We start from the raw sequence: 25,884 nt of genomic DNA on the forward strand, positions 1-25,884 counted from the left end.
GATTGTTAGCAAACAACAATAAGTGTGAATGCTTAAACACTGGAAGACAATTAGACAGCCAATTACAGGATTATGTCAATGGTCTAAAATGGAACAACAAAAAACAATGCCTCAAAGGAATTTCCTACTTTTGGGAAATGCAAATAAAACACGGATCAGCTATACTAACATTTTAGCGCTGAGAAGCTATCATTTAGATAATTGCATCCTATGGGAACTATAACCCACAAGATATCAGGGAAGAATTATTGAGGATTTAAATTTTAGGACTTCAGGTAAAAACAATCACTGCAACATCATTAAAATAAATAAATAAACAAATCAGGAACTAAAATTAATTCACGGTTTTATCAGCAAAGTTTTTAGCAGCATTCTGCAAAAGAAAATGTATATATGAAGAGTTTCGTTGCAAAACGAGATAAATCCATTTTTTTTACATTTTTAAACATGTTTATTATTATGTTATTATTTGTTTTATGGTGCTACTTAGCTGTATTTTTTAAGTTATGAAGGTTTAAATCAAAACAAACCAACTGCAGTTGAATTGATGTTAATTGGAATGCACAACCAAAAAACGAGATTTCTGAACAATTAAAAAAACGAAGTTATCTCATTTTGCAACGAAACTCTTCCTATATACAAAGAGGTTTTTTTTTGCATTATTAATAGGGGTTATTGACATTGATAATAAAGTGAAAACAATGTAAATATCAATAGTCAAAATTAAAACTGTAAATACAATATTAGGGGAAATAAGTGACAATTGTGATTTTTTTTGTCTTAATTATGCAGCCCTTTCAAAAATATATATATTTATATGCATCGATGCATAATACAAGAAAGTTACTGTAGGTTTACACCAGACGCGAGTTCAATGATTTGTGCGAGTAGAAAAGTCAATGCAATGACGTGATCAGACGCGTCCACACATGGAGCGATGCGAATTACGTGGTATGGGGAGTGCGTTTACCGCTATTTAGCAAAAAATTCTCATGACATGAAATTAAATCTCGCGAGTAATCTAGAGCGAGTAATGTGATGCCCCGCGTTTGGTGTGTACGTAGCATTAGATGAAGGATCATGGATTAATGAATGTGTGGATATCTATTTATTATAGGCAGATACATAAACAATATCCACCTTTTGTAGACAGAAATGTATTGAATTATTTGTGTTTAAACAAAATTTTCTATCAGGTGTTACAACAAACCCTCTGTCTGTACAATTTTGGGGGGCACATATGATGAATATTGGGACAGATACAGCTGCCCAAGGTTGTTACCCTCTTTTGAAGCAGCCTGCTACAATCAATGGAGAATTCTTTCAATTTTCCTGCCAGGCTCTCGACATTCCCAAGAAGCTCAAGGTTGCGTGTCTTTGCTTGCTGCTCTCTGTCATGCAGCTCCTTGTAATAGCAGCGCATCTTGGCACACTTTATCTTAGTCCTGTAAGCAGAAGACACACGTTAAAACGGACAGCTTTTGTATTCACATTTTAGGTAAGATTGCACTGACTTTGTATTCATGGAAACAAAAATAGAAACTTGTAACAAAAAGGTTAAACATTGCTATAAATAGGTTAATGTTAGGCTATTAGCATTAGTAACCGCTCCTCACTGTGTGCACATATTACAGGACAAACTAAAAACATTTTCTATCTGTCAAGGGCCACTTTACAGTAGTACTAATGGATTCTCCATGGCTAAGATGGTGTTTTGTGACTAGCTAAGGGCCAAAATGGATAATGATGACTGAAATTTCAAAATGAATCATAAATGCTGATCTACTGCCCTCTCACACACCCTTGACCATCACGACCTCATCTCACAATTTTTTATTTTTACAAATGCATTTAAAAGGGCCATCATAAAAACAAACCGGTCTCAAGCACTTAAACAGAAACTGATGACACAGTAAGTATCATAAAATCATCAATGAGTAAGTTTAATGGTCTATACATTTGTTCTTCATGTTTTGATATAAAACCATTCAACCAAAGTATGATAGATGCAATAGAAGGGCAAGAAAAGTCTAAAAATGAATATGTTGCAAAAAAAACCCTGACAAACCTTAAAGTAGTTGACATTTGAGAATTTATATACATTAGGACAAGGACAGATATAAAAATACATAAAATAAGAAATAAGTGTTATTTTGTTTAAAAGTTAGACGTTTTGTATAGACTATATGTGTTTTTAATGGTTTTTTTGTGATGATACTCACAGTCTTTCCTCTGATCTCAAGTAAGCAAACAGTTTCTCTTCAAGCTCGTGTCTCCTCTTTTCCCTAAACAGAGAAAACCTCTTAGCATTCACATAGTTTTTGTTCAACTATCACAGATTAAATCGATTCACAGACCTTTAACCTCCTAACTTTTATATAAACTAACTTAACATGCTTTGGTAACAAATATTTACGACATACACTTCAAACTGTACAATATGATTTTCAACTGTAACTTCTTTACAAACACTAATATAAGTACATATATATATACACAAAATAACAAATACAACAAAGGCTAATGTATTCATTCTACATGAGGAGATTGAATGAAATAAACACAGTATAACCAATGAATTAATTGTAAAGGACAAAGAAAATACATAATACAAATTTGAAATCAGGACTTACATTAACTTAAATAGAGTAAAAAGGAAAAAGAAAGATTTTTTAAGGGCAATATCACACTAAATCATATGATATCAAAAGATCAAGCAGCTTCATTGCACTTTGACCTCTCATTTTATCAAAAACATTTTAAATCATTTCTGAACATAAGTAGTGGGAGGGATTTAAAAAATGTACATTTATGAATGAAATATTTTGCCAGTATTACAATGTTATTATTAATCAAATAAAAATGAACACAGCAATATTTGGGTAACGTTATTCCAAACGAAATATGTTTAAAGTAAAAGCAAAACCATCAACAACCACCTCTTTTTCCATGCACTAAAAGTAAAAGCATATACATAAATCTTATCTAAATTCGCAACCAGCTAGCTATGAAAAATTTCCATATTTTAGTAAATATCTTGTAAGCTACATAAGACAGCAATACTCAGACACACTGTCGCTAAGAACTAATAACTGACTAATATATTTTTTTTACATTTTATGTAATAACCTATGCTATGGTGACTGATTAAGTCTCCGCGCTCGTCGGTCTCTATCCTCTCCGAGTTCAACAGCTGTAGCACGGCGAGATATCAAATCGACCTCGCTGCCTCGCTTAAGGCCCGCTTACACTCGCCTTTTTAATGCTAAATCTAATCAATTACCCGCTATTGTGCCTAACTTGAAATGAATAGGAGTACATTCTTACCTTTCGTGTATGTCCTTTTGTATTTTTTCAATCTGCTCGAAATACCCAGTGTTGCAGAAAGCCATCGCTGTTTGGTTGCGCCTTTACCTCAGTCCTGCAGAGCACGTTGTTTACGCTGGTTACCATGTGCACTGTTACCAAGGGGACCGCCAGAGTGAGGCGTAAAGGGCGCGAATTTTACTTCAGCCAAGACGCCTGGAGGCACACATCTTCAGAAGCACCAAGAACAGCTACAAAATTACGAAATGAAAGGTAACATACACGTCTGTTTATATATTGTAATAGCAGGTAATACTTTTTAAGAGAAACTCTCTAAACTAACCATTTTTATTTATAAAATATTGTAAGACTTCACTAACGTTATATTTGAGCCACATGTCACCACTATCAAGACAATCTCAAAATGTGGTGATCACTTTGTTTTATATAACAATACATTTTTAATTTGTGTTTTTTGCAACAGGCTTCATAAACTTTGGACAATTGTTCCACTTTGATGTTCTACTCATCAGGCTCAGAATTATTCATATGACAACCCTTACGAAAAAGAACCATGGTTTTACTACAGTTAAAAAACAACAACATGGTAACTGTAGTAAAACCATGGTAACCACAAAATAACCATGGTTTTGACAAACCATAGCTAAACCATGGTTAGAGTAGTAAAACCATGGTTCTTCTCATAGTAATTAATACACCAAAAACCATGGTGCTTCACTTTTACCACAATTAAACCATGGTTAATTTTTGTAAGGGAAGACTAGTTATGTGTCAGATCATGTTATTGACAAACTGCAAAATACATAATTACGGCATTAAATTATATTTGTCTAAATTGACAGAAGGTCAGCTATTAAACAGAAATATTACAAAATATAAAAAAAGTTCCCAATGATAAATCCAGAGAAATTCCTATTTTAAATAATGGTTGTTCCTTGTCATTTTCGCCTATATATGAAGGAATATCCTGGCTAGCCTCAGATATCCGCTTAGAAATTATGGCAGCTAATTCACATAGAATAATGTGATCAAACGTATTGGTTATAATACAAATTGTATTCATTACCTAATCGGTGAACATTATTCCGTACGTCTTTGGAAAATGAAAACGACATCTCCCATTGTTCCACACTCCATGATGTCATTAAAGTGGTAGTTCACCCAAAAATTAAAATTCTGTCATCATTAACTCTCATGTTGCTACAAACCCGTATAAATGTCTTTGTTCTGATAAGCAGCGCAAAGGAAGATATTTTGAAGAATTTTGTAACAAACTGATCAGAAGCCCCATTGACTTCCATAGTATTCTTTTTACCTACTATGGTTGTCAATGGAGCTTCTGATCGGTTAGTTTAAAAAAGATTCCTCAAAAAGATTAGAATGCGTTTCATTTTGTAGCAAACACCAAAAACAAAATATTTGCTATTTGCTAATCAGAATGGTCTTTGTGATTTTTTTCCTGACCGATAGCCAAAGCTTGTTAATCGATCATTGACTATTAAAGGTGGGGTGCATGATCTCTGAAAGCCAATCTGGACATTTGAAATCACCCAAACAAACACACTCCTACCCCAACAGAATCTGCACCTTCTTTTGATAGACCCGTCCCACACATACGCAACCCAGGCAACGATGTCGGTTAGTAAACACGCCCCTTACTGATGATTGACTACAAGTTTTTATTGGGAGTCGGCCTGACTCCCTTTTTCAAAGTGTTTTTCAAAAATCACACACCCCGCCTTTAAAGTCGAATTTTATTTTAAATTAATTAAATTTAATATTTTAAATTAGATTTTTAAATACAGTATTAAATTCTATGGCTATAGTGTTGGGCGATATGCCCCATTTTGAGATCGTCCTATCGTCAGCCTACTGTAGGGGGGCCGGGCAGTAGTTTGTCCATTTATTTATTTGTTCATTTTTTACTTATTTATGACAAGTCACTTGATTGGTGGACAAAAAAGAAGCCAGGGCAACACTGTCATGACCGCTAATTTCTTAAAACTGATGCTATTAATCCATCCGCGTCAGTCCAGGCGCTCTAAAAATTCCCTGCGTGCCAGGGAGTGGAAAGAACAAACTTGCTGGTTTTAACCCTCTGCGCGCTTAAAAACCTGCAAGGAAATTTCAAAGCCGCGCAGATTACAAGTTCAGGTGCTAGAAGGAGTCCACGTGCATGCAAGAAGGAATCCGCGCACATTACAAGCTCTCTTGCGCAAAGTGAAGCCCAGAAACCTCTCATGCGAGGAAAAGCATGCAATGCGCATGTTAATGGGAAACTATGATGATAATAATAATAACTATCGGCAACTATCGCCATGAAAACCCGCTATTAGCGATATGTCTAACAATCATCGATACAAGATACTATCGTCTATCGGCACAACCCTATATGGCACCTTTAAAATACCATTCAAATTGCAATCACGGAGTGATATTTGGTCAAATATTTTAGCCCTGCGATTGCCAGTATTTGTGCTTCTGCCTGAGTTCTGTTTCATGGTACCCTAATATCAACACTAGCGTTCAGATTTTTTCTTTGAGCTTCTATACCTTATCTTCAGGAAACCATGCCCAAGAGGTAAGCTCAAATGTCATGGCACTGCTTTAAAAAATAACAATCCCTTGAGTTGACACTCATAAAAATGGTCTATTAAATTTTGTTTTCTGTCTTCAGCTGTATGGTATCCACAGCCCGAATGTGAGTTTTTCAGTCAACACAGAGGCAGATATCAGTTAGATGTTCAGAACATGAAGGTAAGTGTCTCTCAAGTCGATAGAGGCGAGTAATCAAGCATTTTCAGGCACACAGTGGGCAACACCACTGGCTGTCAATTGTGATTCGGTTTAGGTGGTAATCTTTTGGATTTTTACCATTTCTCAAAGATAAGACTGATAGAAGTTTAACGCACTTACTGTAAATTGCTCTCCTATTCTGACACCTATTACACATCGGCAGTTTTCTCCATTTCCCTTCTACAGAAGAGGAAGCTCCCGTCAGAAAGGGAAAAAAACTTAAATCACTATCCTAGGCCTGCAGTTGGCATTATGTATTATGCTGACCGAAAGGAAAATGCAAGATATTTAAGAAATGTCTGGAAAGTTATGGAGAAACACAGATGGCAGTAGTCACTGAGAAGATGCAGATGGGCAACAAGTCCCTCCTGTGTAAGTTACAACATTTAAGAGTTTGAAATGGCCAAATTTATTTTATCAAATTAAATTTTTTTTTGACATGGGATGATTTGTACTCAGTAATAAATTGAAAGCATACATTTATGCATTTGGCAGACGCTTTATCCAAAGTGACTTTTAGGGGTGGTTTCCCGGACAGGGCTCATCCTAGTCCCCGACTAAAATGCATGTTTGAGCCGCTTTAATTTAAAAACACCTTGTCCTGTTTAATTTTAACATACATCAGTGACATTGTCCGCAGCATCTCAAATTTTGGGCCGCAGACAGACAACCGCGGTCCCTCCTGATGACGAAAATGACATTATGCGGACGGCGCACATTAACGGACGTCTCTAGTATACCCTCGCTTATGCTGTAGACGGTTTCAGAAGCAACAACATAACCAAACAGCTGTCGTGCCACAAACTTATCTTCTGTTAGACTTCCAGAAAGAATTAATAATTACAGAGTCCCTCTACAGCAGATTGTTTCTGATAACAAGCAAAATAAATAACAAGTAAATTAACTTAGTTTATTACACGGCTCTCTGGAATGCTTGATTCTGATTGGTCAGTTGAGACATTTGCAGGTTCGTTCTTTTCAAATAATAACCGCTCCAAAGTAATAACGCATAGCCGGTACTACTTGTACGATTAAAATCGCTCCACGCCAATAAAGACCAATAAAGATTACTGTTTGGCGCCATCTTGTGACAAACACTGGACAACCACAATTAAGAATGGAAAATCTTGACATTAATTTGAAAATGTACGGAAAGAACAAAACATTTAAACAGTGGATAGAAGAACGAACAACGACAAGACACAGAGAGCTTACTGAGACTGAACTCGACAAAATAGAGCATGACAGCTACGAAGCCAACACACAAAAAAATACAGAATGGGCATTACAACTTCTCAAAGACTGGCTAAAAGAGAAAAAAATGGAGACAGACAAGTATGAAGCAGAGGATCTTAATAAGGTATTGCGATCATTTTATGCATCTGTGCAAAGTTTCGCGGAAGGATAAAAATGTTAATTTAAAACAAATGTGCCAATAAAATGTTTCAAATTCATATTCATGTCCGTTTTTTTTCTTATGTGACATGTAGCCGTGTAATAAGCGGGATAATGTAGAGGCAGCCGGTAGTTATCGGGAAAATAAGCCCCTTCAGTGTGATACAAGACCCTCCGCTTCGCGTCGGGTCCTGATCACACTGTCGGGGCTTATTTCCCGATAACTACCGGCTGCCTCTACATTATCCCTTACTTAAATCATAGCTAAAGTGTATCAACTACTACAGTGGTTTTCAAACTGGGGGCCGGGGCCCCATTTCTCAAAAAGTTGAGAAATGTTCAACTTCTGCTGCGAGCAACGGCACCGACGGATCCACAATTCAGTTCATCAACGCATGACGTCACCAATTTAAAGTGAATGGGAAGCGTTAACGCTGACGCCCCTGTGTGAATGCGCCGTAAGCTAACGCTACTGTGTAAAATGCGATTTTTCCAATAATCAGAGTAAGGACTTAATCGCATTAAAATGTTTAATCGCATTAAAATGTTTAATCGCATTATTTTTATCGAAGTATTGTGTTTTCATGAGGCAAAGTAGAATCGCAATTTTGCAAAAAAATCCCATTATAATTGCATTATGAGGCTGCATGTAAACGTGTTCACTGTTAACTACAGATCAGTGATTCATCCTCAACGTCTCCTGTTATCTTTAGGAAACCGAAACAAACAAGCACAGACTGGAAGTTAACTTCGTAGAAGCGTAACTGCGACAACGTGTGTGTGTTCGATAAAAGCATATATACAGCAGAAATAATGCTCGCTTCTGAGACTGACAGAAATTATTTACTATCTAATTGATTTATTTTTTTTAGAAAGGCTCATCAGGGAACTACACTAACCTTTTCCACTGGTGGCACTTGCGCTACCAACTTTTTCAGTTACTGGCGCAAAATATGATTTGGTCGCACATATTTTTTTCAAGTTATATTAAGGCGCTCTGGATAATAATGAACAATAATGAAACTGTATTGCATACAGATATGCTTTTAATTTTACTTGCCATCTTTTAAACCACATGCCGCCTTGTTTTCTTAAACGTTGCAGTCAGTGTTTCCCACAGATCTGAAATTTACTTGGTGGTGGTAACCGGTAAAAAGGGCAATCATTACCCACTGACAAATAATGGTCTACTATACATGTGACGTAGAACTAATAATGTGTGACACAACACAATACTTTGATTCATTGAAAATTAATATTAATTTCACATTATATTTCATCAATCTAACCATCCCAAACTTTCTTTGCCATTAACAAAGCTGACACTGTTTGTCAAAGCATCATGAAAACACTTACTGTTTTTGCACTGATATATGAAGCAATTAGACCCCTTTTATCAAACTCAATATAATACAATACTATGTATAGTATATTAATAGACAGTGCAGGTCTATAGATTATAAATGTGACTGATGTTATGACTGATGTTATAATGGTAATAATTTCTATTAAATAGGCACTTTTACTGCTTCTGCTCTATCTTTCTATTTCTCTCTTGCCGATTTAAAAAGCTTAATCCACTTATTATTTCAATAATATTATTCCACTTATATTATTTTCAAATCTACTTGCTGTCCCGGTGACAAACTTTACATTGCTTTGCTCGTTCAGTGCAATTGGCTTTACATTAGCGTTGCTTTTTTGCTACAATCTGTGCAAACTTAATATAGATATGGTTTCAGAAAATATATGGTTTATTAATAATAAGATTATTAAAAACATGTGAGAAAAAAAACGCAGCGCGTGGTCGTAACAAGAACCATCGCCATAGAAACCGAAGGCACGCTAAACTGCACTCGAGCTTTAGCGCGGTAGCGCTCATGGCCGTTTTCCGATCGACTCGGATTATAAACTCAATATTAATCAGACTTGGGACCCAAAGTAATTAAACTAGGACCTAACCGGACCCGACAGACCATTTAATATATAAACCCGGAACCATACGGGTCCCGTGCCTCAGTGAAGAAAGACCTCTGCTCAAGTTCAGAAACATGGAACACACTGCGCTTGCGTCGCGTCGCACCCAATTCATTGAGAAACAGCTGAGCACGCAAACGCACACTGATGGGGAGAGACACGACGTGCTTTCACGCAAAATGAAGCCAACGTGTTGATGGCTCAGAGCACGTTATAAAACGTATTCTTAAAATCCACATTTATGTTTTAATAAATGCTCATAGTAAATCATAGCATATTGTCTAAAACATTAGGTAGCACATTTGCGACCCATTAAAAATTAGGGTCGCAACGGCAGTTCAAAAGGTCGCATATGCGACCCTTTTGGTCGCAGTGTAGCTCCCTGCTCATGCATTGCATATTGTTATTATTGTTTGACTGTTAATGACAGCTGAGGCTCAAGGTCTAAACTGAGGAGTGCTGTTTGTGATCTCTTCAAATTGTGGCCTCTAATCAAGCAATTTCCCCAATTCCATTTCAATTTAATTGTTCTTTAGCAGTTGAACGAGGGAGTTTTGCTTTGCTTTTCAAATGCTAATCTCCTCCATTCACGGTCACTCTGTTAGGTTATTTGTTGGCTAATAAATCCCCTTGTTTGCCTCTTGCATGTATAATTGATATTGTCATGGGCTCTTTGAGCAGGGAAGAGCAAAAAATACTGTTTTGGAAGGGATGATAATGAAATTTTCAATGCTCTTCTTCCACCGAGATCCAACAAAGCTCAATGAAAGCAATCAATCCTTTGACAAATGTGTCATTCAGCCAGCACTCATAATGTAGGAGTGGTTTTTGATGTTGTACTAAAGGATGTGGCATAGAAAAGCACTTAAAATGAATAAGACAAGATGCTGTTGTGAAGAGAAGTTATATAGTGGGGAAAAAGATAGGGATGCACCGAAATGAAAATTCTTGGCCGAAACCGAAAACCGAAAAAGAGGAAACCAAGGCCGAAAACCGAAAGCCGAAACACCGAAAGAAATTATGCCAATTATTAGTACTACCATTGCACTTATGGTATTTTTGTGTGTAATAGAAATGGAGTCAACACACACAATTTGAGAAGAAAAATAAGCCAAACAGCATGTGGCATAAACAAACCCAACTTCAGTTATATAGGCTGAAGGATTTGTTTGATTAATCCTTTGGTGCTTGTTTGCCATGCAGTATACATTTAAAAACTGAGATGTGCTAGTTGTGGTTTTGTTCTAACGTTAATGTTACAAAATGCTGATAAAAAATTATGGCATTTTAATGCACGTTAAAACCCCGAATGGGTCGAAGGCTCAGTCAAATATGAATATCTTCTTTATTTAGTCTGACATGTTTTTGTTTAGAAAGAAAATCATATTTAGCCTTCCTTCTCCGGTGAAACCCGTTTTTCTCATTAATGCCAGCTGCAGAAAAAACTCTGCTCTGTTGTTATCCAGTGAGAACAACAAACGGATCTAACAAATATATCTGAATTTAATATTATGTTACAAATAACGCAAGCTGGCTTGATACATTATTGCTGAGGGTGCAAAGTTACGAGCTTAATTTAACAACACTTCACAAAACAGATCTATTGTTTGCTGTTACGGCATTTGCAGTTATTGGGTTTGTTATAACCATATCCACAGATAAAATAAACGTTCTCCGTTTCGCTTTCCATGCGTGTCTCGTGTCGTTTTAACAAAATAAACTAGGCTATATAAGGAAGCGAACAAATCTCTCATCATGCAAGCTGATGCGGCGGCGGCGAAGCACGTCTAACACCCGGCATTAAAACTCTAAACACTTAAATGAGTCTGCAATCTGAATTACCAAAACAATCAGAAATACATACATATTAATTTTCATGTATATTTTATATTAAAGTCTGTAAAAGACCGTACAGGTGAAGTGAAAAATGATTCAATGAGCAGTAGCCGTAATGCTGCCGTGGCGGATTAAAAACATTTCAATATCATTTTTTCCCCATTCTAATTATTATTGCAGATCGAATATTTGACCATTCGTGCACATCCCTAATTTTAAAAGCAATCATGTTAAATGTCTGTTAATCTGGATGTTAATCTGAACGAATGTTTAGTCGGAGCTTGTGAAAACAGTACACAAATGCCCAGAGAAACTCTGCGGGTTTGGACACACACATTACGGTCGTGGGCGGGAGTGAAAGTCACAGGTTGCGGAGATCCTGGTCAGAAATTCGGCGGACGCGGGTTTGAGAGAAATCTAGTCCACACCGCAGATATGTTACTTTAGACAAGCACGTGCAGGTCGCGGTTTCTGTTTGCGTCATCACATTATTTCGGCCGTATTTTTTCGGTGATAAAAGTCTTTCGGCCGAAAACCGAAAAACCACTTTTGGGCCATTTTCGGCCGAAAATTTTCGGTGGCCGAATATTCGGTGCATCCCTAGAAAAAGATTTTTGACCCGTTTATACTTATTGTGACTTATTGAAATAGATTTTGGAATTGGTTAAGCTTCTGACCTGACTACTTTGCATGAACTACAAAGCTTGGCTTATCATTTTAACATTCTGTTGCACTATTTTTAGAAATAAAATGTGGGAGGGTTAAAAGCTGATTTTCATATTATACTCACTTGTAAGCACTGGAAGACGAGGCTGTTTATATCTTATTAAGATGCGTTTTGGTCGATCAGATCACAAGGGAACAAAAGAGACACATTCACACTTACACCTGGTATTTTATTCTGTATCTTTTGTCCCCTTTTAACCGCTTCTGTCCTGACTTTCTGAGGGGTGGTCTGTGGGTGAGTCCCTCGCTTTCATTTAAAAGCGGGTGGGAAAGAACTTACGCGCAGTAATATTAGGTTAGAGTCCGCTGCTTGTGTTGTTAGTAATGCTGCAACTAATGATTTTTTTTTCAGATTAATCGACTAAAATCGGATAAAAACATAAAGATTAACTCAATTAGACTATTGAGTATATAATATTATAATAACTTTCACTTATTATAGATGTGTACTTTTTTAAAAGTGCAAAAGCCACACACTGCTAAAGAATTTTACAAATTCAATCTTTTTTTTTATTTTGATATTTTAAGCCTTAAATAAAAAAAAGTTTGTGCAGCTTTTAAATAGTAAAACATACAAAGTTGACAACGAATCTTTGACAAACTAATTTCATAATCGATTATTGACGGTTTTATCAATTACTTGTTGCAGCCCAAGGTGTTAGTAAACATGCTGCACAGAGTTTTGTACAATGTAATATATATGTCAGAGCTTTCTCATATTTCGGAGCAATTGATGAAATAAGCTCGTGCAACGTTTACATGCCTGCAAAATGAAACAAATGAAAGTGGCGGAGAGCAGCCGCTTCAGTTTTATCAATGGAAGCCTAAAGATCGCACTTAACACCGTGGGTTCGTGCTAGAAGGAAAAACATTGTGCTCTTACATGACATTACATCAACAGGCGGAGAGCACATTCGACCACACGTCTTCACCACAAAAGCAATCCGGTCGAATTCATTTTTGACTATCTCTGAATGTTGTCGGAACTGGATGAGCTCAAAATGTTTTTCACCCCGTTTACACCTGTCTTTAGCGGCGTCCACTTGTGATCCGATCAGGGTGTTGAACCAGATTTTTTCCCAATTGGTTCGTTCCGAACAGAAACAGTATTTTAACGTTTCCGTTTTTTTGGTTCAACCCTAAAATTGACGTTCCTAAACCGGTTAGAACAAAAAATAAAGTTCCCGAACTGGTTAATAATGTTTCATGTCAGCTGTGGGACGTTAAATTGTTAGTCTACATAATTTTCTTAAGTCTCTAACTCTCTATCTTGTCATCAAACATTAAAAAAGGCTACACTATGTAAGCGACATTTCTGTAATTCTGACATGCCTATATTTGTTTCAGCATTATACATTAATTAAGACAAGGACAATTTCTGCCATGTCGTTTATTGGCAAACAACTAAAACAAATGTTTTTTATAAGAAAAAGAATACTGTGGTATTTCGAGATCATTGTGTTTTTATGTGTCCTGTCAAAAACAGAAAGATTGTTTGTTTGCTTTTTGAAACACGTCTCTCCGTGTATGCACTTTTGAGTGCACTTAAACACACACACAGACGGAGGACGAATTCCAAACGGCGCTTCGGGAAGGAGATGCAGCATAAACAGTTGCTCCACATAAAGTGAAAAGTATGTTGCTTTATTCGGCAAATGTATTTTAATGGACTACAGTATGAGACACAGTAGCGCAACTGTCTCTCAAGTTTATACATTAAGAGTTCTGATCTTTGAAGGGCATAGGGATTCACGTTTGATTGGAGTTGGACCGGACACATTCAACGCATGTGTGTCTGTGTGTACAGAAAATTGCTCACTTTAGTAGCGCATTTTTGCAGTTAAATTGGATACAATCACTTAAGTGTTAACATTTGCAAGCCTTTAACAAAAGTGCAAATTTTAAGCTTCTCATTTCTCCGATGAGTCAACGACGACTGGAAGTGAACTTCACAGAGTCATATTGCACAGAAATCTTGTCAAAGAACGAAAAAAAATAACGGTATTAACCGGTTAGGTTATTTGGTTTCGTTTCTGTTCCATGCAAAACATCAAAAGTTTCTGGTTTTCATTTTTGTTCCGTAAACCGGTTTAAAGCCTTGGATCCGATCGACCAAAACACATCTTAATAGCAGGTGTAAACAGGAATAAGAACAAGTGTCTTAAAGGGACACTTCACCCATTTGCATTAAGCTTTGTATAGTTAGAAACCCAGTCATGTTTTTGAATGGTCGTGCATCATTCACTCATCATTCATTTCCCCCGAGATTGGAGAAATATGGATTTCAGTGTTGCACTTCCTTCTTTCCATGATGTAAAAATCATCATTTGCATCATTGAAAGAATGAAGTCCTATACTGTATCTTTGTAGAGGGGGTGAGACTACAAACACTCATTTTCTCGGTCAAATAGGCACCAAATTCGAAATGTATGTTACATTTCGACTACAAATATGATCCACTTTTAATAAAGATTAATGTTTCTATGGGTAAAATGCTCCTTTAAATATTTGCAAAGCCCTTGTGTAAGGTTACACTTTATCTAATAGCTTGCAATTAATGCTTTTCTTTTTCACAAATTATAAATGCATTGAATTTTGTATGAGGCATGTATGGAAATAGTTTATTGTCTCCCGTTTTGTATAACTGCAATTGATTTGTGTTGTTCCTCTCTCTTTTCGTCCCTCAGATACAGTATGTAGGGTAATTGATATGCTTTAACGGAGGTCAAAATTTGCATGTGAATTAACGACAGTAAATTAAATTAATATTCCAGGCACATCACAAATGATTCCTTCAGACTTTTGTTTTTGTGCCTGGCAGATCCAGGGTGAAACCGTGAAGCAGTCACAAACATCTGTCTGCTCAATGATTTGATAAATAACTCATAGTCAATTTATTCTCACTGAAGGTTGTGTTTTGTCTTTAGTTTGAAAGCTGGAATAGAGAGGGCAGATGAATGCTGCATGTTTTTTATTAATGTATAAAAATGTATTTTTCTTGTGGTTGCAGTACATTTGCCGTGCTATGGTCTCATTTCGCAAACGGTCTGATTTTAAAGTTGCATCAGTGATTAAAAAAAAAAAAAAAAAGTTGCATCAGTGATTAACTTAAGCACCAGCTATACACAATAAATTTGTGGTAAATAAAAACTTTACAAAAAGGTTGCATTTGTTAATGCATTAGATAACACAAACTAATGCCAGGTACACACCAAAAGATTTTTTTACATCTTATAAGATTTTCAAAATGTGATAGACATGAGGATAAAAAATCCTAGATTTAACCGTGCTATGATGTGTCTAGCTTTTACTAGAAGAAACTTTGTAGATTTTACACGTTAACTTAAGGTCAGGGTACATGAATGTATGATTTGTAACATCAGTAAACTATAATAACTTCAAATATTGGAAAGTGTTTTACTGTTCACAATAGAGATCTTTAATTTTAAAAGAATAAATTATCTCCATGCGGTTCGAGTGTCCCAGAGCAATTGCTAAAGAGGTGAATCAATTTTTACTCTGAATGTATTCTGCATCAGAGAATAAAAGCTTTCAAGTTCTCTGTTAATTCAATAGTCACTTGATTTTTTTTAATGGCTTCATACCATCAGCAAGGTGAATTTGAGCTTTTATCGCCTTTTCAACAACGGGACATTTTTGCTAATTGATGACTTTTTTGCTTTATTTTGCAGTAGATCAGGCCTGATCCATGATGAGAAAAAAGGAGGTATATGCGATACTGGAACTGCAAGGTAAATGAGTTTTTTTCTGGAGGTTAACAATGATGTCTGTAAGTCCTACCTAGATTCTAACAAAATTTTGAGGGTGAACAACTATGTGTGTTATGAGGGTGTAGGAAAGACAAGCAATTAATGAAGCGAATAAAAAGATTCAAAAGTTCTTTCAGAAATGTACTAGAAACATTAATAAAGTAAAATGGAGTGTGGCTTTCCACAGCCTGTCTCCCAAGCAAATGTCAAGACTTCATGTCACCCACACCACTGACAGTAATTTTTCTAATGTATGAGCAGGATTTAAAGTTGACTTATAAAGTTGATGAGCCTATCCACCTTTCAATAGCTGTAGTGTAAAGGTAATTCAGAAACAAAGGCCTGTGATGGATGAAATCTCATCGTGACTAATTACAAGGGATAATTTGAAATGCCTTTGGAAACGCTGCCATAGTAAATGTAAAGCAGTTTAATTAGGCCAAATTGATCAGAATCAAGAGGACTGCTAAAAGCATACACTGTCACAATGAGGTAACCTGCACAGAATACGCAAAGCTGACACCTAGGCGTGAAAGGGCTCCATTATTACACAAATGAAGTAAATCACATTTTAAGGGATAGCTTTTTTTGGATATAGTTTGTTTGATCTGACTCACAATATAAAGCTTCAATCGGCGTTTAGTAAATTTGAGCCATTCTAACTGCTTATTTTGTGAATTAGTGCTGCAACAACTAATCGAAAATATCAATTGAATCAATTAAATGTTTTTTATTTAAGGCTTAAAATATCAAAATCAAAAAGATTATATTTGTAAAACTCTGGCTTTTTTACTATTAAAAGTACAATTTTACACGTGAATGCCCTAATTAGTGCCTTATTTAGCTGTAATAAGTAATATTTATGTTTTTTTTCTTAATTAGTCGATTAATCAATAAAATAATCATCCGATTAATCGATTATGAAAATAATCGTTAGCTGTAGCCCTATTGTGTATGCTTTCATATGTGGTTTTGTACTAATATCATTCTCACTTAGTGATGCTTTTATCCAAAGTGACTTACAGTGCATTCAATGGTTTCGTGTGGAATCAAACCCATGAGTTTAGTATTGCTAACTTGCTATCTCCATGCTTTACCAGCTGAGCTATAGGAACGTCTATGCTCATGCTAATAATGCCGACATTTATAAAAATGAGTCAAACCCCTAGTCACTTCTCTTAGTATATTTTAGCCATTCTAACTGCTTATTTTGTGTATTGGGGCTGCAACAACTAATCGAGAAAATCAATTAAAGCTGCTTAAACTTTTTTTATTTAAGGCTTAAAATATCAAAATCAAAAAGATTATATTAGTAAAACTCTGGCTTTTGCACTATTAAAAATACAATTCTTCACGTGAATGCCCTAATTAGTGCCTTATTACTCAATTAGTGAAAATCTAATTGAATAATATTTATGTTTTTATTTGATTAGTCGATTAATCAATAAAATAATCAGCTGATTAATCAATTATGAAAATAATCGTTAGTTGTAGATGTGTATGTTTTCATATGTGGTTTTGTACTAATATCATTCTCACTTAGTGATGCTTTTATCCAAAGTGACTTACAGTGCATTCAATCGTTTCGTGTGAAATCAAACCCATGAGTTTAATGTTGCTAACTTGCTATCTCCATGCTTTACCAGCTGAGCTACAGGAATGTCTATGCTCATGCTAATAATGTCGACATTTATAAAAATGAGTCAAACCCCTAGTCATTCCTCTTAGTATAAACTGTAATTAAAGGTTAACATTTTCCAGCCCATGTCAGAGATGCTGTCATTTTATCTTGCCTTTGTGATTAGGTGGATCTGTTGAGTGAATATCTAACAATTAACATAATGGTTTGAAAGCATTGCCAACCTCCATTTAATTTGAACTATGCTAGCTACAGTATGAAGGTTGTTTTTACAGATAAATATATTTTTCTTTAATTCATAAGGTTTTAGTCTAGTGCATGATACTTAAGGTATTATGATTAGTTTTATTTATTAGTTTTATGGAGCAGCCCTATTATAAGGTATTTTAATGTTATTCAATTTAACTTAAACTACTGAAAGGGGACAAATGTGTTTGTGTTTTCCCATGTATTGAGATTACCTGTTGGGTTGAAAAAGTTTGAAAACCCCTGATACGCAAGCAAGATTTATCAAGTGTGCAGGGGAAGCAGATGGGAAAAAATCATTATGTTATTTTTTAAGTACTTAGATCACGTATATTGCCAAATAACTTAAGGTATGTCTACCTTGTGTCAAAAAAGAACAAATATATAATTGACTTTCAACATTTTGTTTTACCTGAGAAAACATCATATTCATATATGAAACTTACTCTTTTCCAATAAACTGATGTTTTGCATCAAATAGATTTTTGTTACTCTTGGAATAGATGATGAATAATGACTATTCATAGACAATTCATTGTAACATCTATGACAGATTAAAAAAAAAAAACATTTATTGATTCTTTTCCTTTCAGAGGCTGTTTGTATCAAGTTGTGCTCAAGTTTATTTGAAATCTAAACGTGCGGCAAGCACACTCTAATATAAACGCGTCTGAAACAACACTTGTGTTCACAGACGAGTGCTTTGAAAAGCAGAAGAAAATGGTGCGTCCTGCGTTTTCCATGCGTATTAGATGTTATTGGACCCTAATGCAAGAATTCTTCCAAAAAGTGGTCGGGACTTGGGACACAATAAACTTGGGCATAAAGCAGTCGGGACATCTCCCACCCGCAAATTACACGAGTGGGGCTGGATACATTTTGATTTATCTAGCCCTTGTGCCCAATGTTGTGCGATGTGATTATGTACATCCTACCGTTGTTATGACAAAATAAACCCAGACTGGGTGATCTCATATCTCATATAAATTACCCAGCTTATTACATGGCTTTTGTCATGTGTAATTAACTGGATATGAAATATTGGTTTAAAAAATCCTCCCAATTTTACACTTGGTCAGGACCCACTTTCAGGGATCTTCTCGATAGTTTTGCACTGACTTCCTGTTTCAGTTAAAAGGGCATCACCACATCAAATAATGCTGGGGGTTCCAAGGAACTTCACTGAGCCTTTAATATAAAATTATTTATTTATGTTCAGCTTAAGTAATATACATCTTTGTAAATAAATTATGAGTGAATTTTCATATTTGCAGTGCATTACAAGGTATAATTTTTGTCTATGACAGGCCACTGGATTGGTTGGAAAAAACAGAAGAGTTTTTACTTAAAGGCGGGGTGCATGATTTCTGAAAGCCAGTGTTGACATTTGAAATCACCCAAACAAACACGCCCCAACCCCAATCCACACTATTCCTACGCCCCATGACGCTTTGCGCGAATTATGGGTGCGACTTCCGGCGCGTACTGTCACTGAACCAGAGCCGGCGATTTCCATGAAGATTACGGTCATAATTCAGGTATGAACCAGTGTAAGGATGAAATTAAAAAGTGTCCTAATACATCAAGATATATTCAATTGTTTCATGTTGTTCCTCGGGGGTGACGAGTCTTCAATGTGCAAATATAAAAGCACAGAGACATACCAGCTCTACAGTGGGACAGTCAGTCGAGTGTTTAATACATGGAATATACAGAGACTTCTTGTTTTTAACCTTTTCAGGTGATGGTTTAAAATGTCTTAACCGTCCCTGGTGTGAGTTTTTTTAAACGGCAATTTTTAATCGACTTATCGAGTTTTATGGCTACATCAAGCTTCACGCGTTCCGACAGCAGCAGTAACTTGCTTCTCATTCAACACAATGTAAGTTATTTAAACAAACCATAATAAACATATTAAACTCCTATTACATGTTTTCAGTATTGTTTTCGTTTTATGAAAATATTATACAGTAAATAAGACGTGAACTTATGAAATGATTTGCTTAAAATCATTTAAAACATAACAAAAGTAACGGTATGCGTAAAGACATCACAAACTATTATAAACATTAATTAATAAGCAGTTTATGTCGTAGGCTATATATACTGTAATCTCGTTTTTGTAATAATATATAGTAGCAGAATAAATCAGCATATTTTATCAGCATAATGTTGTTTTTGAATAATTGTTCACTATCAGTTTCTAAGAAAGATGTGGATGGGTGTGTGGATACAGTTAATAGATGCACGTGCGCCACATAAACATTCAGTTCTTGTGCGTGTATTATAGTTAAAACAACTGTTTTGTAAAGATTTACTATGTTTGTATCATCTATTATGGCAACCCCTAACTGCACAAATTATCCCTGTCTTCCTGGATTTCATAATAAGCATTATAATGCCAGTCAAAACGACAGAATCGTATCCCTCGCAATAGGACTACTATTAGCTGTAGTGGCTCACCGGAAGTTTTACCCATCTGACCTCAAGATGGCGTCGCCCGCATTTGCGTCAGGAATAGTGTGGATAGAATCTGGACCTTCTTTTGATAGACCCTCCCCACACATACGCAACCCAGGCAACAATGTCAGTTAGTAAACACGCCCCTTACTGCTTATTGGCTACAAGTGTGTTTTGGTACTCGGCCCGACTCCCTTTTCCAAAGCATTTTTCAAAAATTGTGCACCCTGCCTTTAATGGCAGACATAGCAGGAAAAACTTCAGAGCCTGTTTCCAGCACAGCTGGCAACATGGTTACTCCCTACCAAACATTCTTAACTGTTTCCCCGCCAGCGTTTTAAAAAAAAGTTGCCAGCCAGCACCAGCGTTTTTCATGATTTTCACAAAAGTTTAATGCCTTCCAGAAAATGTTCTTCTTTAAATATATAAACAAACAATATATCATTAAGAACAGAAAGAACAGACCCTCTGCTTTCAAACAAAAAAACCCGTTTCATCCTACCTTCATTAGTTCTCTTGTAATCACCTCTCAAACATGGGTAGGTTTCTTCAAAAACACCCAATTTTGAGCAAAAAGCAGAGATAATAAAATGTTTGTGAAGGACTTTTGATAGAGATCAGATGCAAAGCGATCTTTAAAACATACACAGAGTTCTTTCTCTTTCACGTGAGGTGCTACTTCCGGGTTGTATAAGTTGCGGAAGTGCGCCACCTGGTGGATAATAGAGGTATTGCGGAAAGACGGAAAATCTCGTCATTGGCTGGGAAGCGTTTTCTCTTAATTGACGAGATATCTTGTCAATGGCGGCGAAAGAGTTAAACCAGAAAAAGAAACCTATTGCTGCAAACCAGTGTCATTAATCTAAAAGTGTCATTGTTGCCCAACTGTGCTCTCAAGAAATGGGAATAACCCTCGCACAACCAAACCCTCTTTCTTGGTAGGGCAAGTGTGAGCTGTGTGCATTACAAGGTGTCTTTTAATGGTGTAACGGATCGCAGTTGATCCGTGATCCGTACGGATATCTCGTCAATGGCGGGGAAAGAGTTAAGTCTGCGTCATTAATGTTAATCAAACAACCAAGAGAAAATCACTTCTAAAGCTTTAAAAAAATTATAATTACATTTAATTAATACAATAAATGCAGTGTTATTATTCACTTGATTTCTGTACCTAATGATTTTAGACCTTACTTAATGTGCAACTTTGTTATTTTTTACAAATGTTTGTAATTTCTTGATTTGTTATTAGAATTTTCCCATACTTTTTTTTGCTGATCCGAAAAATGATCCGATCCGTGCCTCAAAAACCGTAATGTGATCCGAACCGTGAGTTTTGTGATCCGTTGCAATGCAGTTTTAAGTGCAGGTTATGCGGTAATGTGAAACCATGACAGGCCCATAATAATAAAATGCATAATAATAATTGTAATTTTTCATGAGAACACAAGGCTAATAATGTCATAGCATGCTGAAAGACATCAGCGATACATCGGACTATTTTCGACAACCCTATTTATGATACAGAATATCGTAATTACACTTTACTTACTAGTCTCAATGCGGCCTCGCTCAATTTTGTACCAGACATCATGACCCTCTTACAAAAACAAAAGTGTAGCTACAGCATAAAAAAGGCCAAATTTATTTGCGCGCGTGTGAGGCCGCGTGCACATTCTCACTCATTGGGGTCGCCTTCTGCTGACACTGGAAATTGTGCTTATGGGGGCTTTGTCTTGTAGGTCAAATTATCCTCCAATTCATCCAGCACCGGCTGAACTCTATCTCCACTGGATGGGATCAGGCTGGGCACGGCATCCTTCGCATTAAGCCATCTCACTTACGTAAGGCAGACTCGCATGAACCCAGTCACCAGCTCCCCTGCATCCAATATCCCTATAACATAGCATGCATATTGATTGCAGATTGTGCATTCGAGAGACTCTTTTTCCCTCCTATATCCATGAGAAGCTGGGGAATCATGTTTCTCTGCAGCTGATTAGAAAGCTCATGCATAGGAAATTACGCGTCCAGCGTCTCTCCTTCTCCTCCATCTGCCCGCAGCGCAGGTGAAAACAATTTACACGTTGGCGGCCTAATGGATACATTCATGGGGAGTGGTGGTGAGAAAAAGGAAGATAAAGACCGGCGAGAGAGAGAGAGAGACGGGGGGAACGGCCGTAATGGGCCAGGCCAATGCAGGCCAGCAACCTCGGTTAGACGGACGCCGCGGATAGCGGTGTATCGGATAACATCTAATCGTCGGGTTGCGGGCTAATGAGCGCGGTCATGCCCTGCCGGTGCTAGCTTTTGGCCTGCACTAAAGACACTCGTAAACAATCCGTCCGTGCATGCTTCAAACGCGCCTGTAATGTGTTGATTTGGCAGGTAATGAGCCCCTTCCAGAATCAATACTCTCCTCCGAGCACCCGGGCCGGCCCTGCAGTCACAGGGCGCAGCTAGCGGGGTTCAGCCTCGTCCCCCCCGTCCATGACCTCTCTCATTGCGGTAAGGATGGCGCACCGCCTGAAGAGGACCATTCTCATATTGCGGAAGGCGCCCGAGTGTCAGAACTTTCATTCGCAGGCGAGCAAATGAACAGGCAGCCACCGCATGCTAATGAGGCACAGGCTATTTTCCACCTTTTTTATCTGCACATTATGCTCTTGACTCTGGAGAAGGTGGGAATTAGGTTGGACCTTAGTGTCAGGCTGCCTGATGGCTGCGCTCAGAAAAACTGGTAATTGAAGCCGATGGCTGCTACGGAGGAGGTCTGAATTTGGAAATAAACAGTTTCAAGCATCACACGTCATTTCTGGAGAGATGGCAGGGGAATGGAAATGAGCTGTCTGGATTTAATGTGCTCGCACAGCAGGGAGAAAGGGGGGCATCTTTGTGGATGACAATTCCACTCATTAGGACTTCAATACAACCGTAATGACGGGGAGCCTGGGACGCTACATTCAAAGAGGGCAATTAGGGGACGTCCTCCAAACTGTAAATTTGGACGCTGTGAAAAAAACAATCTTTATGTTGTTGTTATTTGACTTTGTGAGATACATCTAATGGCTGTGAAATGGAGGGTGAGATCTCCCACTGAGATTCGCGTTTTTAATCGGTGCAGGAACTTTGTTTATCATTATTGCTTGTTTATTAGCATAATGGGAAGTGGACCAATTATTTCTCCTCTCGTTGTTTGTGTCTGTGCTCATTTTCTGTCAGACCTGCTTGAGCATCTTCATCTGTTTCTCCCTGAGTGAGCGTGCCAGTTTGTGAGTGTTAGACAGTTATTGTATTATGCCGGCATGATGCCATTCTTCTTGTTTACGCATATGGGTCTTATGTAACATTGCACAGATTTATGTTTTGTAATAATGACAATTGTTACTCCACCATACTCATCTTCAATTGAAGAAGAATCATTCCCACACAGTTTTGATGCTGGACAGTGCCGGATTCTCTTTTCATTTCTCCAAAATGAACTGTTGTTAGTGTACGAATTACCATGCCAACTTTTCCCTTCAAATCCCCAAGAGCGAGTTGGTCTGTTCTTTTCAAATCTGATTTCCATGAGTCGAATGAGCGTGTTGCGATTATTCCGTCAGTCTGTGCTTTCTTGCGAGCTGTTTCTGTCTTTAGTCCAGGACCTGTCGATCAATTCCCAAATTGACTCGGGCCCGTTAATCTCTGTTGCTTTTTAATGCAGTGTGTCAGAGCTGCGACCTGGGCCCGATTGTAATGCAGCCACAAAACCTTGATGTGCTGGAAGAGACTGCAGGGGTTTTCTCAGCTGGTGGAGCCTTCATGCTCATGAATAAAACAGAGGCTTACCAGTTCTCCTGAGTACAGAGCCCGTCCAATCTGTTTTTATGGTGCTTGGTTGGAACAATATCCCTCCCCATTCCAGCAGAGAGAGGAGGATTTTGTACGGTCTTGCTCCGGAGCTGTAATTTCATGTAATCAGTGTGTATTTGGGGTCTCTTTATTTGTAAATGGAGATAAAGCACTACTTTCCATTTGCCTGGCCTTAAAATACAGACATTATAGTAAGCAAACGGTGCATGAGACACACGTCAAGATTATGTCTTATTACTATGCATAAACTAAACATACAGTCATGAAAAAATTGGTCAAAAAATGGTCTCAAGCTGTCAGTGAGGCAGTACCCTTTACAAAGGTCCTAATACTGTATACACCAGCGTCCTGCACGGGTCCATTTTTGGAGACCCGCTCCCACCCGTACCCGCAAAGTTCAGCTCCAGATTCGACCCGTCACCTGTGATAATATCAAAATTAAATCCCCACCCGCCCAGGCCCGTTAATATTTGGCCCGTTACCTGACCCGCACACGCATTAATCACACACGCTAAAATCATTCAAATTAAAGTCCATTTTCGTACCTCTCTTAACATCACAACAGTGTCATGAATGGGCTAATGAAACAGGCTAAAGTGCGCTTTGTTTTGCACCATTCAAGTAACTCTGCGTTTTCAGCACTCTGCGTATTTTCTGTGCTTGGCGCCGAGAGTTGAAAAAGATTCAACTTTGGGTGAAAAGCTCCGCTCGTCAATGTCAGTTCTCACACAGCCGTCCAATCACAGTCGAGTAGGGGCGGGACAAGTATCACATCAACCAACCGGCTCAAAGCTCTCAAGTATCACAGTTAAAAAGCGCTCGGCTGAAAAACAGCTGTCATTCGGTGTCCTCCAGGCGTTTTCAGCCGTGTTTAAAAGTTTTGGTGTGCACAACCCACATACAAATTTTGCACATATTGTCATTCGCGCTACTACCCGCCCGCACAGAGTTAATTATCCGCCTGCATCCCCACCCGTGAATTTTTGGAATGTCACAATCCACCCGTTTTAGACACTTTTATGCGGTTATCCCCCATGAGTCCGACCCGTTGCAGGACTCTGGTATACACCATTTAGATACAGATATGTATAAATTAAGTACCAATTTGAGGTACTAATTTGATCTCTTTAGATGCAAAGGTGTACTTTTATCAGGTTACCATCCCAGTGACAGCTAGGTATCATTTATTTTGAGAGTGAATGCATTCACATGCACAGAAGCGGATAACGTTCAAAAATCTGCTTATTATAGAAACCTGTTTTCATGCATTTACATGCAAATCAATAAACCGACTATGCAGACAACTGCATTTACATGGGACTTGGAGATTTCTCAGGTTTCTCGCAGGCAGTGACGTCATCGCCTATAGTACATAAAAGTCGTTTAAAAAACCTGTATATCTGTTTTAAGATATACTGTTGTATCTCTTCTCATGTCTGCAGAACCTGTTAATGTAACATGAGCTTCAATTTTCGCAGTTTCTCTGCCAACTGCTTAAGTCGAGCGGAGACATTTATGCGTTACTTTGCGCTTACTTCTGCGTGTGACGTTTATCTTTCACACGCGGAGACATGCGCACATGAACAAAACTGCGAGAAAGCTAGTTAAGGTGTTTTACATGCCACGCGAAATTGGGGTAATGAGCAAAAAACTACCTGTGACAATCGGTTTTGGCTTACGCCATTTATGGGCTTTCCCAGATAAAAGAAAACCGTTTTAGGCGTTAACATGACCTCAAATGTTATCAGTTTTTAAAGCATAATCAGAGTAAGATTGTGCATGTAAACACACTCACGGAGTGCGTTTACATGCACAGAATAAGCTTATAACTAATAAAAATCTGCTTATTATAGGAACCTG

At 37.5% G+C, this 25,884-nt stretch overlaps 1 protein-coding gene and 1 long non-coding RNA gene across 7 annotated transcripts in view; one reads left to right on the forward strand and one right to left on the reverse strand.

Moving 5' to 3' along the window:
* The window catches only part of kiz (kizuna centrosomal protein), a 39,904-nt gene extending 36,389 nt beyond the window's left edge, over nt 1-3,515 (reverse strand). The window contains exons 1-3 of one of the 3 annotated variants that reach the window (XM_055172080.2): nt 3,328-3,515; nt 2,223-2,285; nt 1,283-1,445 (exon numbers count right to left, since the gene is read on the reverse strand). In XM_055172080.2, the coding sequence (XP_055028055.2) occupies nt 1,283-1,445; nt 2,223-2,285; nt 3,328-3,392 (291 nt within the window). In that variant the 5' untranslated portion in view covers nt 3,393-3,515. The remainder of the gene's footprint in view (nt 1-1,282; nt 1,446-2,222; nt 2,286-3,327) is intronic. The other 2 variants (XM_055172078.2, XM_055172079.2) reach the window with 2 other exon arrangements.
* Nucleotides 3,442-25,884, forward strand: part of LOC141365378 (uncharacterized) — a 98,108-nt gene continuing 75,665 nt past the window's right edge. For 3 of the 4 annotated variants that reach the window (XR_012370614.1, XR_012370612.1, XR_012370611.1), the window contains exons 1-3: nt 3,460-3,579; nt 6,005-6,084; nt 15,750-15,809. This is a non-coding gene — a long non-coding RNA (uncharacterized lncRNA). Of the gene's footprint in view, nt 3,580-6,004; nt 6,085-15,749; nt 15,810-25,884 lie in introns of all 4 variants that reach the window. The other variant, XR_012370613.1, reaches the window with a different exon arrangement.

The sequence above is a fragment of the Misgurnus anguillicaudatus genome, chromosome 7 (assembly GCF_027580225.2).
Source record: "Misgurnus anguillicaudatus chromosome 7, ASM2758022v2, whole genome shotgun sequence".
NCBI classification, from domain to species: Eukaryota; Metazoa; Chordata; class Actinopteri; order Cypriniformes; family Cobitidae; genus Misgurnus; species Misgurnus anguillicaudatus.